The sequence below is a fragment of the Lepidothrix coronata genome, unplaced genomic scaffold, assembly GCF_001604755.1.
Source record: "Lepidothrix coronata isolate B3197 unplaced genomic scaffold, Lepidothrix_coronata-1.0 Scaffold17, whole genome shotgun sequence".
Lineage (NCBI taxonomy): Eukaryota > Metazoa > Chordata > Aves > Passeriformes > Pipridae > Lepidothrix > Lepidothrix coronata.
Window position 1 is genome coordinate 7,001,505 of NW_016690197.1, and position 17,481 is coordinate 7,018,985.

Below are 17,481 nucleotides of genomic sequence, written 5' to 3' on the forward strand. Positions count from 1 at the left end.
ATGAGGGTGCCCTGAGGGAGACGAGGCGGGGCAGGGCGGGTCGGTCGCTGCTGTGCCGCTTCTGCGCTGCTGTTCCCGCCCTGCACACGGGAGTGGTTTCCCGCCGCTCCCCTCAGCCGCCAAGTCCCGCTCCTCCCGCGGTCCGTGGGGCGGGCACAGGCGAAAGGCGCTTTGAGAAGCTCGGTAAATGGTTGTGGAGTCGCCCTAGGGCAAATTTCGGGCTGTTACACAGGTACGAAGTGTTAAGCAGCGGCGTCAGGGGGGCGGAGCAGTGAAGTTACTGAGGGAAAAACTTTCCTCAGTGAAGTTACTGAGGGAAAAGCTTCTTGAACTCCTTGGTGAGGTAACTCAGAGAGGACAGAGTTTCAGAGAGGTAAAGCTGAGGGAACTTTGAAAGCACAGCCAGGCGATGTTCTGAGGGAAAATCACAGGTAAAGTGTGAGGGACAGACTGAAGATCTTGGAGGGAAAAGCTGAGTTACTCACCTTTTCTTCCAGGGGATGTTTTGGCCTTAAAATTGAGATAATCCTTAGAGGATAAAATGCAAATTAAAATTTTTCGGGTGAAATCTTGAGGAAATATCAGGGACATAGAGGTGAAAATCACAAGTATCTTAGGAAACGCAATGGCAGCTTCTCAGTCTAAACTGTGTCCTGCCTCATCAGGAGCCGTCCGAGAAGAAAGCAGAGGCACGGAGTGGGACAGCGAGGCAAGAGTGGGCAAGAAGAGCAGCGGCTTCGACCCGAAGAGGGGGCACGAGAAAGGCCCTCTGGGCAAAGGGACCTCCCTGGCATCCCCGGGGAAGGGATACCGAAGAGTCCGGTGGGCACCTTCAGGCTGCCCCAGCCGGCTTAGCGCTGGGCAACCTCCCTGTAGGCAGGGCTGGGTCTCTGCATTGCTTGTCATTGGCCTTTCGTGGTCGTGCTCCTGTGGCTGCCGGAGAGAGGGTCAAGCACCCTGTAAGGAGGGTGAGAGCCCTCGTCTCCGCACCCGAGGGGGGAAACAGAGCTCTCCCGACCCCCAGCCCACCCTGTAAGCAGGGCAGGGCTTTTTCCCTTGGCACCTTGGTGCCTGCTGGTGGCCCCTGGCCAGAGTGACCCCTGTAGTCGGGGTGTGTCACAGCCTTTGTGCCTTGGCCAGCTGTCATACCCTAGTAAGTTATTTTTTTACTTTTATTTTAATTTCTATTTTTATTTTTTTATTATTAATTTTTTTGATTTGTAGTTTATTTTTTCTATTTTTTTAAATTTTATGTTGTTATTTATTTGTATTTTCAGGGTTTTAATTTTTTTATTTTTGTAATTTTGAAATTTTATAATTTTTTTTTTAATTTAAGTTTTCTAAATTTTTATTTATTTTTAGGGGTTTTTTCCCCCACCTAAGGAATCTTTGAGAAATGAAAAACTAGAGGCAAAAATTTTAGGAAAGCCATTATAAGAAACTGTACCATAAGGTAGAAGAAAAGAAAGGAAAAGGATCGGGGGAGTGCCTCTGTGTGTATCACTTTCAGGTATGTGCATACATAGCCTTGAAGTAATAATGAGGAAGAGCTCAAGACTATTGCCAAGTTACAAATATTACTAAATTTGCTAAGCTAGGGGAAAAAAAAGTCACCTTCCCCTTCTCTTTTATGTCTGGTTACTAACTTAAGCCTTTTGTACTCGATTAGTTTGTGCACTCTGTAGTCCTAGACTGACATTGTTAACACACTTTCTGACATTACATAATAATTCATTCATTACTCCGAATTCAGATTATGTAGGTGCTCACACAGACCACAGAAAACAACATAGCACAAAACAGGTGCAGCAGGTTAAACAACAGCAAAAAGACTGGTGCGTGAACATAAGGGAGAAGGACAACCATGAACATACTCAGCAATAAATCCCAGGCCCTGTTTTAAAAGTCAGGCTTTTAAAACACTGGCTCTTTCAAATGGAGGTACAAAATTTTAAGCTTGTTTCCATCTAATTAACAATAAAGCTGACATTATCAACTTTACAGAATAACCTGTGTTCTTTTGCATGCGAGACCAGATTTTTCTGTCTTCTATCTGTTTCAAGCCTTCCTCTCGCATGCTTATAGACAGACTGAGTTTCCAAAATAGCAGAGAACAATTATCCTGACAACATTTTAACCCACTCCAATACTAACAAACCAACCTCTTTATGCTACTTATCTTGGACTCAGATATTTAGTATCAAGGGAAACAGCACAACAGAGCAAGCGTCCTTTAAAAAACAATGATAGACAATGCTGATTTAAAACATAATTTACTTAACAGACTTTGAAAAATTAAATTAGAACAAAGAGAGAATCCTTACGTTTCAAAGTATATGAACTTCATTTTTTAAAAAAGTAGTATTGAAATGATAGCTTTACTTTATGTAAACATTGCTACACTGGGCTGTACTTGAAAACTCTCGTGCATGTCTAAGTTGCAAAATAATTTTTCAGTTTAGACACAGCTATGCCAATTAGCACTCAGATGGTTATTTTTGGAATCAACAGCTTTGCAAATTTAATTGCATACCTCTCCATATAACTCAGGATACAATCCTGCACATTCTGAGAACAGATGTTTCCTAGAGTTTAGAAAAATAGCATTCATAACTGTGTGTGCATTGCAAAGGCAAATAAATTAACAAATAGAGCTCTTTCATTATAAAGTCTCAAGAGGAATGTTCAAATTGCCTTTCTGAAATCAGAAAGTTAGGAACAGCAAATGACAAGTATTTAAATATTTCAAAATATTTTCTCCTTTTTTCTTAAGTGTAAGCATACTCCCCCAATTTGGATGGCAAGAGCCACCAGGCTATGGCAGATTGAACAATATAGTATTAAACCTGCAATTTTGGTAGAAAATTGGAATGTTACAAATATAAAAGTCTGCAGAATAGTACAATGTACATGTGCTCAATACAGTTGGCAGAGGTACTTCAAGATGCACAATTCCTCTGTGGAACAGGAGCTAAAGTAATTTACAAAAGTAATATACTATGAAGACTGTAAGATAGTCAAGTTAGTACAATTGAGGTTTATAAAAGGAACACAATACAGCAAGGAGCAGCCCTCAGTAGGTTACAAACCTCCGAATACAAAACTGTCTGGCAAATTCCAAGTGAATTCATTTCCATGCACACACAAGTACGCTGCACTCGTTAAGTCAGCTTGTACCAAGCTGGAACTGAACTACAGCTGACTTACACCACCTTTTGCACATATCACCTATTCTGAAATTGCAATAATCAAATTAAAAGGTCTATACCACTTTTATGATCTGTACCTTGTACCTATCAGTTTTCATTTAGCATAAATCTGATTTCAACAGCCTACAGCTCAATAGCCAACATTAGTATTGTCCCCTTACAATCCACTGCATAACAGATCACCAGCTGTGTGTCCTTGCTTATGCATTACAGACTTGGAGTGTTGGTTTGAGGGTTTGGAGGATGTTTTGTTGTGGGTTGTGGTTTGTTTTCTTTAACAAACAAACCTTGGTACTTTTCTCTTTCAGGATAGTAAATGAGCAACTTAATTTAAGAACCAGTTTCTTTTCATACTTGTTAGAAAAACATATACTGTGTGTTTATATATATAAACAAATATACTGTGCATATATATATATATCTAGAGATATTCACCATATTGTTGACACCAGAGTGCTAAAACATACATCAATATGAGCACTATATCCAACACTCACTATTATTACTTTTCCCGAAAGAGTTACTACATGCATTTTTCCCATCCATTTATGGGACAGTAAGATACACGAAGACAATTGTTCTGTTTTTCCAATGTGAAAGAGCTGTTCCTGAAAAGCATGCACAGGTTTGGAGATAAAGCAATTAAAACCACACAAAAGTTACTTTGTGGCTTTAAACTCACTAAAGCTAAGTTATCTTTACTTTCAGTGGCTGTTCCATTTACTTTAACTCATTTAAACACAAAAGAGAAAACTTTCAAGTGATAGAACAACCATATAGACAACTGATAGACTAGACTAAATAAATTCTTATTAAAAAAAATATCATCACTGCATAGCCACAAGGCAGACTTTCATTTTTGGCAACCTGTATGCAGACTGTCAATTACACTTTAAGACTTGTTATTTAACAGTTAAGAGACCCTTCCATCAAGAAACTATGCTGTTTTGTCAAAGACTTCATAAAGTTCTAATTTTTTAGTCAGTATATGTAAAGGCTGCCATTCAGGTAACAGAGATTATCTGGACCTGTAAAGGGTGTATTATATTCAACGCGAGCACATATTTAGGTTAAACTTCACAAACATTCACACAGAACCTTACTAAGGGTAAAAGTATTCTGGTTTATAGTCATGGTTCATTCATAGCCTGCACCCATCCCTGCATTGTTTTCTATTTTCACAGAAAGAAAACAAAGCACATCCCTGTGAAGTATGGGAACCCCATTTTATGGCTAAGAATCTAAGAAACAAGGCAAGGAGGAGGAGATCATGGAGTGAAAAATGTTATTTGTCTTCTGCCCCCCCAGCTAGCCCTGCAGGATCTTAGTCATAATGCTTCATAAAAATCTGAACTGACCCACGTAGTCTTCAGCCAATCAATCTTTTCAGTATGGCAGGTTTTGAAAAGGGCCAGCAATACTCATTGGGAACAGTACCATTAACATTGCATTCAAAAAAAGAAAACATTGGAAACCAGATCCTTGCTCTCCTGCTCTGTTGATACGCTCTAGTATTAGCCAACGTATGGTAATACAAAAAGAGTCTTGTAGTGATGTAAAAGGCAATGAATACGTCTATAGAATAATGTTCATGTGCAGCCAAAATGAAGAAGATTCCAAAGAGATTCAGGACCCAGGACAAGGTGTGCAAGAAGTTCCAGCTCCTTGGCGTATCTAGGAGAAAACAGAAAATGATTAACTTTGAATGTCTCAAAAATCTGGGTCACTACAAAATCCAGACCTGGACATTTGACATTTTTACAGAGACTTTTCATCTAAAAATGTCATGAAATGACTCTCTTTATTTGGAAATACTGTATAGAGGTACTGTAAATCCAACAAAACAACCACACAAGTTATATATGTCTATTACTTCATGACTTCATTTACAAATGCATTTCTGGATTAATAGAGCATCCTAAAATGGCTTAGGATCCTGCAAAGCAAAATGCTTTGTTCAACCAACTTTTGTTTTAATGAAAATCAGCCATTTTCTATGTTGTAAGGGGGAAAATGTAACAAAACATACATTACTGTTGTTGCAATCAGTCCATCATAGGTGAACTCAAACTAATTATCTTTTCTTGCTATATTATGTATTGAGTCACACTTGGTATTTACAGAAGAGTACCACTGTTTCATATATTCTCACACATTTTGAGGCTTGGTATTTGGGCTTTACAGATGATACTAAACATATGGCCCCCTAGCCAGGTGTTTTGGCTGACAGAGGTCAGTGGCAGATACCCAGGGAAGTGTATGGCAACAGACAACTTTAAGTATCTTCCCCAGTACTCTCCCAGTAGCAAGCCAGAAAGCCTTTGTCATTTCTTGGCTCACACGTTAATTCAAGTGCCCTATTCATCCCCTCATTAATCCAGGTGGCGGTGTTCCTTTCCTGTCTGCAAGTCCACTGTCACAAACCTGAGAAAGAGCACAGGAATCTGAATTTGTATTTGTTTGCTTAAATGTTACACACTGAAATTTTTGACGAAGTCGAGGAGCAGACACTCTTTAATACTTCAGGACATTTAAATATTTACACTGTCACACCTCTGGCTGACAGCAAGCAGTACGTATTCTTAATACTTGCAGACATTTGAGTATTGACACTCTGTACTTACATTCTGTGACAAAGAAGTTGAGCATGGTCAGGACGACAGTGTGCCCACTGAACATATAGTCTCCACAGGTGTGTACTCCAGTCAGAGTCATTCCAAAGCCACTCCATATTGCAAATGCCCGCTGGAGTTTTGCCCAAACATTGCCATACAACTAAAAAACAGTGACATTAACCTTTACTAAGTTCCAATCCCACTGCCCAAACAGTATGTCCTTAAAGTTACTTGTATCGCACTACGTATGTTTAATACCATTTATCACGTTGTGTCTTTTATTAAAATGCAGGTTAGCACATCTTTGGATGTGCTGTGGCACTGAGTCACATTAGTAACTACAATTACTAATTGTATTCATCATACCTCTGATGAATACTGGAATTTAGAGCAAGTACTTTGTTGCAAGTGATTTACCCACAGAGTCTGCCAACTTTTTTTGAATGTATTTGGCTTCCCTATTGTCAAGTTTTCAATTTGTTCAGCTCAAACCTCTCTTAACTAAAAGTTAGGATGAAACCATAAAATCCCATGTTCTATGGAATATCCCTTATGAGAAGGGGTGAAATAATAACAGTTTGTTGGGGTCTTTTTCAAAACCATGCATTCAACAAGACAAAGAAGCGATTACTCCCCTTTCAGCCTTTCTTCACGAAATCAGTATCTTAAGTGGACACTTCAGTGTATTCTCTCTGGTTTACACTGTGAAATATTCTGAACACCCTTCCCCAACTAACTATATCCTCTCCGAAGTGGCAAGTGCTTCTAAGACCCCTAAGGATGCTTGCCTGCATATGGTAATTAATGCAGGGGCATGGAAGGAAACAGAGAAACATGTTGTTCTTAAAAATCACACATCTAACACTATAGTCACAACAATCTTAAAATGCTTTAAATTCTGTTTCCTTTTTTAAAAAAAAAAAGTTAGATATGATTAAGTTTTTACCTTTCCAGTACACTGCAAGTGCTGGCCTGGCACCGAGAGTGAGGTAACAAACATTGTAATGCAACGTAGTAAGAACACTGTCCCCATGAGGCTGCACAGCCTGCGCAGGAGTATGGATCTGGGAAAAGTACACAAGAACTGGAACCAGGAAAGTTATGATAAAAACATTTCACCTCACCCCAACCTAATCCCATGATGTCCCTTCATCACTGCTGCAAGTTTTACAACACGTTTTTTAAATTAAGTAGTATTGTCAAGATATGGTTATACACGATAGAGTAGTGAGTCACTGTAGCAATTTTACTCTCACCAAAAAGTACCAAAAGCTTTGGCACTCATACCTTTTGTTGGCAAATTGACAAAAATCAATAAACCAGTAAAAATTTAACTTAAAATATGCATGCACACAAAAGCGTTTTCTACTCTCAGTGAAAGCAAACTGTGGAAATTCATTCTCGTAGGATTTTCTTATAGACAAAACTGTTACAGTAGGAGAGTATAGACTGACAAGTCTCTGAAAAAAAATATATATCTTCTGAAGGAAATTACTTATAAATATGGTAGAAAAGCGAATTCAGATTACTCCTCTGAAAGATTCACAAATCATCATTCTTGATTCAATCCTCCCTAATCCATTTTAACAGGGACATACTAGGATCTGACAAGATTTTTACTGAATGGATTCTCTTAAACAATCATTGTAAATTCTCGTTACAGGTCTTCTTCTGAATCAAAGTACCAGTTAATTCGGATTTTATATACTCTACCTGTGTTTGTGAAGCAGAAGAACCAACAGCCAAATGTAGCAAAGAATTACTCCACATACTTCAGTCATAGCAAAAGCCCATGGTATCCTAGGGACGCTAAAAAAAAGTGGACAAAGCAGGGAAGTTAATACAAAGGCTTAATTTTTTTCCTAGTCTCAGTATTGAAAATAAGGGCATATAAAGTTCTATCCTCAAAACTAATTTGCATTCATCTGACAATAGTATAAATTACAGCCAAAAATTCTTTTCTTAGACTGAATGAAATAGAATTTGAAATATTTTTAATTACATTATCTCCTTTCTAATAATGTATTTCCCGCAGACATTTACACAGAATTCACTAAGTCAGAGAAAATCTCTAGTGTGCTCTCTTAATTTACATATGTGATTTACTGACAGGATGTGTTCCATTGTTTCCCAACAACCTTTTTCATTCTGACACAAACTTGCATCATGTCAATTATGCTGCTTATGCTTGTAAGAATGCCATGTCAACACAATTCATGAAAGGCCGCAAAGCCTAAAATCCTAAATACTTGTAATGAAGCAAAACTGCACAGAAAAGTGTCAGGGCAAATAAATCTTTTGACAAGGAAGGCTAGAAGGTCTGCATGTAGTGATTATCAATGAAATTTTGAAAACAATTTTCAAGTCTTTCCTGTACACACATGGCACTAGTAAAAATTTCTACTCTGCAATCACCAAAATACAGATCAACAGATTTCAAGAGAGGTTGCTGCTCATAGTTTTGTGCTCCCCCTGATACAAAAGAGTAGCAAAGCACTGCTCAAATATGAGCTCTGTAGTAATCCTCTCTCATTGTTTTGTGAGCTGCTGCTTTCTGACCTCTCCATCCTCCTGCCCACTGAATACCATGGTAGCACCCTGGGAACAAAATAGCTCCTGTTCTCTCTCCTCTCTTTGACTCTGCTGGATGTGGTACATCCTTGCTGCGTTATATATAAATTATGGGGGGATTCTGTACACTTAGTCAAAAGATTAGACTCCTACTGACTTCTTGAAAGCCATTAATGAAAATGGAAATTACTGGCAGGAATAAGTAGATCAAAAAGACTGAACTTTTAAACAGTTTAGCTTGCCTTTTAAAACTCTCTAGGCAGTTAAGTTCTCTATGGTGCAAGTGCACTTCCTCAAAGGGAGCATTTATCCTTTAATTCAATAATCTGTAGGCAATGACTCGAATTTGACCTTTGCTATTGTGTCTCTTTTTGCCTGAAGTACAATATTTTTTGTTTAAAAAACTGAGTAGGCACTGCATAAGTCACAACAGTGGTTTAGTACACAGATACCCTATGGTTAAAACAGATGCTGGTTTATTCATTCGGCTTCAGAGTTTCCCTAGACCATCTTCAACAAGCTGACAGTGGGGAGATAGCAAAAATGCAGTATCAACATCATTCCCTTTCAATTCCTTGCTCATTGGCAGAACAAAATATTCCTTCGTCAAAAGTTTTTCTATATTCTCTATATTTCTATATTTTCTACATGTTAAGCTTCATAGCAGCACCTGAATTTCAGAAAATACATATGGCTGCCTATCTATGCCAGCTGACCACCATCCTTTTTACTAGCAAGTGAGGATGGATGAATTAATTCCTGTGTTGTAATGAGCTAAAGATTTAAATTAAATATAAACTCAGTAGAATAACAGCTCAGTTTATTTTCTCCTAAGACTAAATCTCTGCATCCAACTGAGGGGCATTTCAATCTTACCAGAATGATTTACTACACTCTAATTAGTATTTTGCAGAGGTGTCTTCTAGAGCAAATGAAACTCTGAAAACAAAGAAAAGACAGCCTATATTTTAACCATAAAGTTACTATTTTGTTCTAAAAGAAAATTTCTTACCTGTCTAGAAATATGTCTGGTAGAGGTGGATATGTTTGCATGTCAGGTACTCGCTCATGCACTATAACCATAACGAATGACGTAAAGCCAAACACTATGAAAACATACACACAACTTAAAACTGTCTTCCAGTACTCGGGGTCCAGTCTCCGTGTGGCGTGTTTGTTCTTTCCGTTTGCATACTGGTACTGATCACCATTCAGGTCAGTCATTAGTCCATCACAGTCCCGGGGTACTTCACCATTACAAAACCAATCTGTACCCTGCAGTGAACCAGCTGGGCACACTGTGCCAATGTGACTGTCACTGTTGTAACCCAGCTCTTCCAGGACGTCAAGATGTTGCTTCTGCAGTTTGCGTATGGACAGCATTAGTCTCTTGATATCCCCCAGGACTTTGATTTCCAGTGGAGGGGATCGTAAATCATACTCAGTAAGTGTCAGCAGTGTGATTCCATCTAGCCTATGTCTATTGCACAGAACATCCACATATTCACAGAAACCTTCTTCCTTCAGCCACTTGGCCACATTCTTGGTAGTCCAACGTCGAATGCAAAGCTGGTTATTGCCTGCCATGGTCCCTCTTTATCCACCAATCAAACTGACCTGCTGATACCCGAGAAGGAGACAAGACCAGAATGTTTATCAAAGATTACGGAAATGCCAGTGTCTTTTGTGCAATTTTAGATGCTTAATTAGCCCAAGACTTTTTCTATAAGAGACAGCTAAAAACCAGACACAATTTCTCAGGTAATACAAAAATGCTTTGAAATTTTTTTTTAGTCAAGCAAAACTAAATTAGGATTATCTCCTTTGCTCCTAAGTAGAAATTTAAAGCTTAGAAGAAGCAGAATATTTCCTATACCTATCTAATATACCTTACCCATCTTAGATTTATTTATTTAAACAAAATTATAAATTACAATAGGCAATGAAAACCAAATACTACTCTGTTTGAATACCAGCTCAATCATTAGTCTTTTCCACTGTTTGCAGTTCATCAACTATGCAAGAAAGTAGAGCCAGCAACCATGCAAAACTGAATTATAGCTGAAATAACACATTACTGGTCCAGTACATACTGTTTTAAAACATATACTGATGCTTTGGTGGCATGACATTTTCCCTCCATTTGCTTCCAAGTAAACCTAGATATCTACAATAATATTGACCTGAAGTATCTTAGTTCTATGTTGATGGTACAATCATCATATTTCTATCTTTGTTTGATCTCAGTAATTTAGACTCTTACTGTATTGTGAATCCTTTAAAATATTCAGCTTTCAAAAATAACCTTACTAGAAATTAAGCATTTGCTTCGATTTTAAAGCCTCTTTAAAAGTGATGTGCTAGTAGATAACATAGTAACACATCAAAACCAGAAGAGATGTATTCTCTTTATACAGATTTCTCAGTAATTGTGTTCCTGACTATAGAATAATGCTTGAAGGAAGGAGAGACAGCTCAGCAACATTTTAGTCACATGATGGTGACGAGTCACCAGAACAACAACCAGAAAAAAAGTTAACTACAGGACATTACATGGAATACATTACAAAACTTTGAAAGGCTACCAGTGAAGTAAAAGTACTGAAAAGTTTATGCAATATTTAAGACCCACAGCAGTACAGAATGGATTTGTGCATAATTTATATTTGGTGGCTCATGCACAGCTACCATCTGAGAAACAGCTATAATTTCACAGCTCTTTTGTACTCGAAAAAACAGCCTAATTAACTAGAATGCTTCAATCATGCCAACCAAATCTCAGAAAATACAAGAGAGTACAATACACTAGTGTCACATGCATCATTCAAGGCTTTCGGAATGAAAGCAAAGAAACAGTGTATTTAATCTATTATTTAGCTTCTGTGTATAGTAAACTGGTACTCAAACCCATAATGAATATTCAGCACAGTTCTATACCTTTTTCAGAGGCACAGCTCTTTCAAAAACAGAAGCTCTTTCCTTCTCACTTCTCTTTTTAAGGAGGTATAGTACCTATTTTGCTCTTAATATAATTATTGGATGCAACTTTTTCTTCTGGCTTTCATCTAACAGAACCATGAACTATTTCATACTGTATCAGAGAAGATTCAATTTGTCTAATGGAATTTCCCAGCAGTGCACAAGTAATATTTTAGAAGAAAAACGAGCACAGAAATCAAACTTGCCCTTCTAAAATAATCAAGGGTGTGATACTTCTCAGGATATTCTCTCAGGAGTTGATTGTATATTAACAACATGTACTTGATTCATAGCTTTAATTTCTCAAAACTCTCTATATACAGTCAATATGTATATGAGCTTTAATACTTTGATTTAGATAGTTGCCAAAAATCCATAAAAAACCTACCAGAATATCTGGATATACCATATGCATCCTTCTCCACATAAAAGGATATGTTCTCATTTTTATGTTATCTTACTATTTTTGAAAGTCTGGCTCAAAACAAGTGTAACAATTACTTTGCTTACACAGCTAGTAACAAAAGAAATTATTACATTTAATTTGCAATAAATAATCTGTTAATTGACTTTTTCTGTATTACATATTTTTATCTTATGTCAGGGTTGCTGTTTAACCCGTGGTGGCAACTAAGTGCCATGCAGCCATTTGCCCACAAACAGTTTAATAATCAAGTAAAATATAATGAAAGATGAAAATAACAAAGAGAGACAAATAACATCCAATAAAGACAAGTGATGCACACTACAACTGCTTACCTGGCAGAGCAGGGGAAACCAAAAATTCTTGACTTAGGGTCAGCACCACTTCACAACAACTAGAACATCAGTGTGTTATCAACGTTATTCTTATACTAAATCCAAAACATCCAGTAAAAACAAACAAACTTGAGATGCTTATCTGAACCTCCAACTTTCCTTACTCAGAAACACAGATGAAATACTTAAAAAAAGTTGTTAATCACAGTGTTTTTTATAACATAGTAATCATCACAAGTTTTCTAAAAGCAGTGAACGTAGACTCACTACAAATACACTCAACTTACTGATTTGTCTTCTAACCAAAGCAACTTCTGAGGACAAAAGGAGGAAACTCTCCCTAACCTAAGAGAATTCTGTTCATTTGTCATAAGTAAGCCTAACAGCAGCCTTGTCTTTCTTCATCTGGCACTGCCAGAATAAAATCCTTCCAAATGCGCAATGAGCATACCCATCAAAGGTCGCTATGGGCTTGACCTGGGAGAAATTCTATGTTAACCTCAAGATGCAGCTGATAGGACCAGCTCCTGTTTTTAAATCCTGTCAGTGACAAGACCTTTAACCAACTGGAACAGACAAAGAAATCAACAAAAAATACAAATTTAAACACACAGCTTGCAGCTAATTTCATCTCAACAGCAACAGTAAAGTTCGGTTTTGATGACAAGGCCATTTCTTTCAACACTGAAACTGCCTTGTCCTTCAGACTACTCAATTAGTGCCACTTTACTATTAGTGTACTTTATCAGGGGAAGTGCTTTTTACACTTTAATCTTAGCACCTGGAATACAATACGTATCCCTGTGTCCAATTGCTGCTGTTCATTTTTGAAGCTGAAGAATGCTACATAACATTTACACCACCAGGCTGTTACACCAGACTAACGTGGTGGAAGGGACTAAGTCGCCTGGATAACTGTACCTGTCTTCTGAAAGAAAACAGCACTGGTAACTACCTTGCCTTCCACATTACTGGTATTATTGCTGAAGCCAAATATAGGATAACATTATTTATTGATGAATAACACGCATGAGTAACACAAAGCAAGCACAGACTTAAGTGTCAGAGGGCAAAATATACTTTTCACCTGACATTGCAGCAATGTCTGTATCCTGCTACTTGATTACTTTCCTGGTACTGTGACTTACGCTTAGCAAGCTCATCAACAGTATGTATCATGTGTCCCATTTTCCTTCCCCAGCCTTTCAATTAACAGCATGAACACAGCTGAATATGAACTGCATGTGTATAAGGATTTACTTTTTTAAAAGAAAAATGTTACTTTATGAGCTATGAACATTCCTACAATTTGGTTAGGGCATTTTAAGAAATGAGATGCCTCTGAGAGGCTGAGTGTACAAAGTATGGGTGTATATTTAAATATGGAAAATTAACCTCTTTCAAAATGATTATCCATGATTCTATCATGTTTCCCTTTATTGAATTACTGCCAGTCCACCACTAAGTCCCTAACTTTCCTAGCTTACAGACTTGGATACAATACATTGAGGTAAAAATGTGGAAAGTTGAATCTGCTTATCACTACTCTAGCCAAGAAAAAGTAGCATTAATATCACACTAACATTAGGCTGCAAACTTGTTACAGAAACAAAACCTGATTACACCAGAATCATAGCTGAGGGGTTAAACATGATCCTAGTTATGTCCACAGCAGTTAGCAGAATGCTGACTGGTTTTGTTTATTCCAGACACACATGCAAAACTCTCCCAGCACCATTTACTGCTTCACCACCTGCCCTCATGTACCTGGGAGAGCCTTGCTGACATGCCTCTTGATTTTTTTTCCCCTAGGTTCAATTCCCACCATCCTTGAGAGGAATTTTAGGAGGGATGCTGCAGAATATCAGATTCCAAGTGATTTAACCTACATCTCTTTGCGGAAAGTTTCAAGTCGAAGTTTGAATACAGGCAATTCCAACTCAGCCCCTCCTTTGCTGCGTCTGCTGGCCCTGGAGCACATCTCACACCTCAGGGGAAAAGTTATTCCGTGCCAAAGCTGTTTTGCAATGTGGGCAAGACCCATGTTTGAGGCCTTGTTCCCCAGCACAAAAAAGCTATACACAAAAACATGTGCTGAGCCAGCCCGCAATAGTAGGGCTACTGTCACATACCAACTTAGTAATGCTCTGCTGCAAAAAGAACACACAGCACTGCCTTGTTATGCAGCAAAAGTCTTGGATACTCTGCTGACTTACATCGGAAGCCTGTCACCTGTTCTTCCTGGAAACTCTGAATTCTTCAGTGCTTATTTAAAGCAAATAGTACCAAAGATTTCACTGCCATATAGCACACAGTGACTTAATCACTACCTTCTAAATGCCACCAGATATAGTATGGTATCTTATAAACAAAAAGATAAAAACAACACTTGCAAAAACAATATATGATTTTTCAAGAGTTTTTAAATACAATGCTTACCATACTATATATAAAATTGATCGAACACAGCACAATGCCCACCATGAGACCAAAAAATTGGGTAGTCTCATGAAGTAAGAATGCAATGATTTCAAATGCAGAAATATTCCTGTAAAACTTGCCTTCATGCATAGCACTAAGACCTTTGCTATCATATGTGAGATTATCAGCAGTAGCTTAACTGTACTCAAAGTCACTAATTGAAACTGAATGCAAGATAAGAAATCTCTTAAAGTAACACTAGGTTAGTCTTGGGTTTCAAGCCATCAAGGAAGATGAGCTTTTTGAGAAATATTTGTGGAAGTGTAGCATGTGGATCAAATATTAGCTCTAGATGCTTAGCAGTCTTCCTGTTGGGACACCTCCATGCAAGACTGATAGCAGCTACTACAGAAAGTCCTGAAAGGCAAACATATTTGTCTTAAGAACCACTAAATGCAGTTACATATTGCAGCAAACTGAACAGCATGCATATTGCTCTCTTATTTTTACACCTCATTGAGCCAAACAGGTTGTATTACACTCAAGTGAACACTAAGAGCAGCTCAACTCCTAATCTACTAACCACCTAACAAAACATTTTTTATCCTACTGACATAATTCAAGGCACACACAAGTGATTTTTAAACAACTGATCAAGTACTCCACCACTTATCATAGGATGTAATTCACAGTATTTCATTAATATTTGTACAAGCTCTTGAACATTTCACATGCTAAATATCAGGTGTCAAGTACTTTGGCTCCAGCTTCAAGAAATAGAATATCCATCTTGTAACAGAATGTTGGCTGCTCTTTATCCCTACACAACTTAGTAGTAACACACCTCATGAACAATCTCTCCATCCAAATGAATACCAGAACAATATCTGAAGCTGTTACTCTCCACAATCATTTACCACCTTTCTAGTCTAGTGAAAATCTAGTAGCCTTCCTCATCTTAGATGCATTAAAATAAATAAGAAATAAAAAGCTTTTAAAAGGTACACAATTATCAAACAAACATATATAATGTAATATGGTTACTGGATCTCAACCAGCATAGCAGGCTGCAAAATTGAGCTCTGTACAAAGAAAAGTGATAGCACAGAACCAGAAAGATTGCAAATCCTGGGCCAAGCTGCGTTTTTAATTGTATTCTAGCAAAATAACACCCCAATCAGCCAGTAAAAAGATCTCACAGAACATCAAACAAGATAATTTAAAATTCTTACACTTAACTAATCTACAAAACATTTCCTTCACATCTAAACAGCACTAATACAACAAAAATTTACAAAACTTCCCAAAGAAATTCCTTCCACTTAGTACAAAAATCACTTCATGCTAATCCTGCAGGTTAATTCTACCTTTTCTCCGTATCAGAGAAAGCAAAAGGAAGAACAAGACCACAGGAATTTCCTTACCTCTGATATCCAGCAAGAGGCACCCCCTATCAAACAGGAGGGGCACTTAAATGCCAGAAACTGTCATCAGCTCTTGCCACTCCAGAGCACAGCATGATCAGCTGCTCTGTGGAGGTGGCACAGGCTTCGTGTCCAGCTGCATGAGGGACCTCTGTGGACACAGAGCAGACTTGGCCAAGTGGAATCTTCCATCAAGTCATCTTACAACACAGAATGCATGTTGCATTTTTTACAAAATTAATTTTGCAAACTGAAGCCTCAAATACAAAGCCATGAGACCTCAACTTCTTACAAACCAATAAATACGTGAACATTAAAACTACTTGTCATTTGCCGCTTCTTCCATTAACTTACAGAGCCGAAAAAAATCTACCCTTTTGAAGTTCTTGGGTTTTTTTAAATCATCATGGCTAGGTTTCACGTATGAAGATTTGGGATTTGGTTGTTTGGTTATTTTTTAAATAGCAATCAGCGGTGACCAAGTGACTGGTCTGAGGCCACCTAATACATTAGCAACATAGATTTAAGAGACTGAGTGGGTAACATTTCCTGCAGTTTCAACTTTCTGAGAACGCTCAAGCTTTAAACTCTCAGAAAACCTGTCCCCCAAAGGCAGAACCCTCCATTTAATCCTGAAACTTGAACAGCACACATGGAAACCAGCAACAGCACTTTTCCATGCTTCCTTTTTAATATTCTAATCCTTCACGCTCAAAAGCATTTTTACGCAGAACTAAACACTTCGGCCTCAGAAACCCCACCAATTTTACAGACAAAAAAAGGTAAGACCGCTGAGTATCTGTTTCGAAGCCAGTCCAGCTGTTTGGTTATGACTGTACGACTGACACAGAGCATCATTTCCAGGAACGATCTGTTTGCTGGGCAGGCTGACACTGGAATCAGACCCCACAGGGTTCCCCAGACCCCCAAACGAGCCGCACAGCGACCGCACGGCCCGGCCTCCCCGAGCAGTGCCCCGGCGCCGCTCGGCACCCCCGCCGGTCCCGCCCCTGCCCTCATCACCCTCACACTCCGTCTCCTACTGAGGCTTACAAAGTTCAGACGGAAACCGAGGCGACCGGGCACTGAACACTTCATCCCGAGCACCGCAGGACATCCCCCCACCCGCAGGCTCGTCCCTCACGGGCCGGCCCGGAGCGCCCGGCGGGCGGTCAGACGCCGGCGATGCGCCCGGGACCGGCCTGCAATCACGGCCGAGCGGATTTCAGTGCGGGCACACAGCACAGGAGGCTGGTGCCCCTCCCGCGGTAGGCGAAGCCGATCTCCTCCAGCACCGCCCCTGCAGCGGTGCAGCCCTTCCCTCCCGCAGCCCGGGGCGCGCACACGCCGCAGCGGGGGCAGCGCCCGCGGCCCCGGCGGGCTCCCACCCGCGGGGCGGCCCCGCCGCTCCCCCGCCTCACCTGCCGCTGAGTGGCGGTGCCGCGGCGCCCGCACCCGGCGCGGCGACTCCTCCGCGCCCTCGCTGTCCCCGGCGGCGGCGGC

At 39.3% G+C, this 17,481-nt stretch overlaps 1 protein-coding gene across 9 annotated transcripts; it reads right to left on the bottom strand.

The window, feature by feature from the left end:
- Positions 1–2,257: 2,257 nt before the first annotated feature.
- Positions 2,258–17,447, bottom strand: SAMD8 (sterile alpha motif domain containing 8). 9 transcript variants are annotated; one of them, XM_017807007.1, is made up of 7 exons: positions 17,032–17,117; positions 12,134–12,228; positions 9,408–10,015; positions 7,538–7,633; positions 6,771–6,888; positions 5,834–5,984; positions 2,258–4,883 (listed from the first exon to the last, which is right to left on the bottom strand). In XM_017807007.1, exons 3-7 carry the CDS (start codon positions 9,980–9,982, stop codon positions 4,579–4,581), a joined length of 1,245 nt encoding a protein of 414 aa, XP_017662496.1. In that variant the 5' UTR covers positions 9,983–10,015; positions 12,134–12,228; positions 17,032–17,117; the 3' UTR covers positions 2,258–4,578. The 9 variants fall into 9 exon arrangements, with proteins under 9 accessions (XP_017662496.1, XP_017662497.1, XP_017662494.1 ...); XM_017807008.1 differs by lacking the exon at positions 17,032–17,117 and adding an exon at positions 15,979–16,211 and having other exon boundaries at positions 9,408–10,012; XM_017807005.1 differs by lacking the exon at positions 17,032–17,117 and adding an exon at positions 15,979–16,211.
- Between the last annotated feature and the right edge of the window lie 34 nt (positions 17,448–17,481).

Coding starts and splice junctions, on each gene's coding strand:
- SAMD8 (XM_017807013.1), bottom strand. CDS start 9,982: ATGGCAGGCAATAACCAGCTTTGCATTCGACGTTGGACTACCAAGAAT. Junction 6,889..7,537: donor CTTCTGCTTCACAAACACAG/GTAGAGTATATA, acceptor TACTTTTCCCAG/ATCCATACTCCTGCGCAGGC. Junction 5,985..6,770: donor ACTTGCAGTGTACTGGAAAG/GTAAAAACTTAA, acceptor ACTGTTTTTTAG/TTGTATGGCAATGTTTGGGC.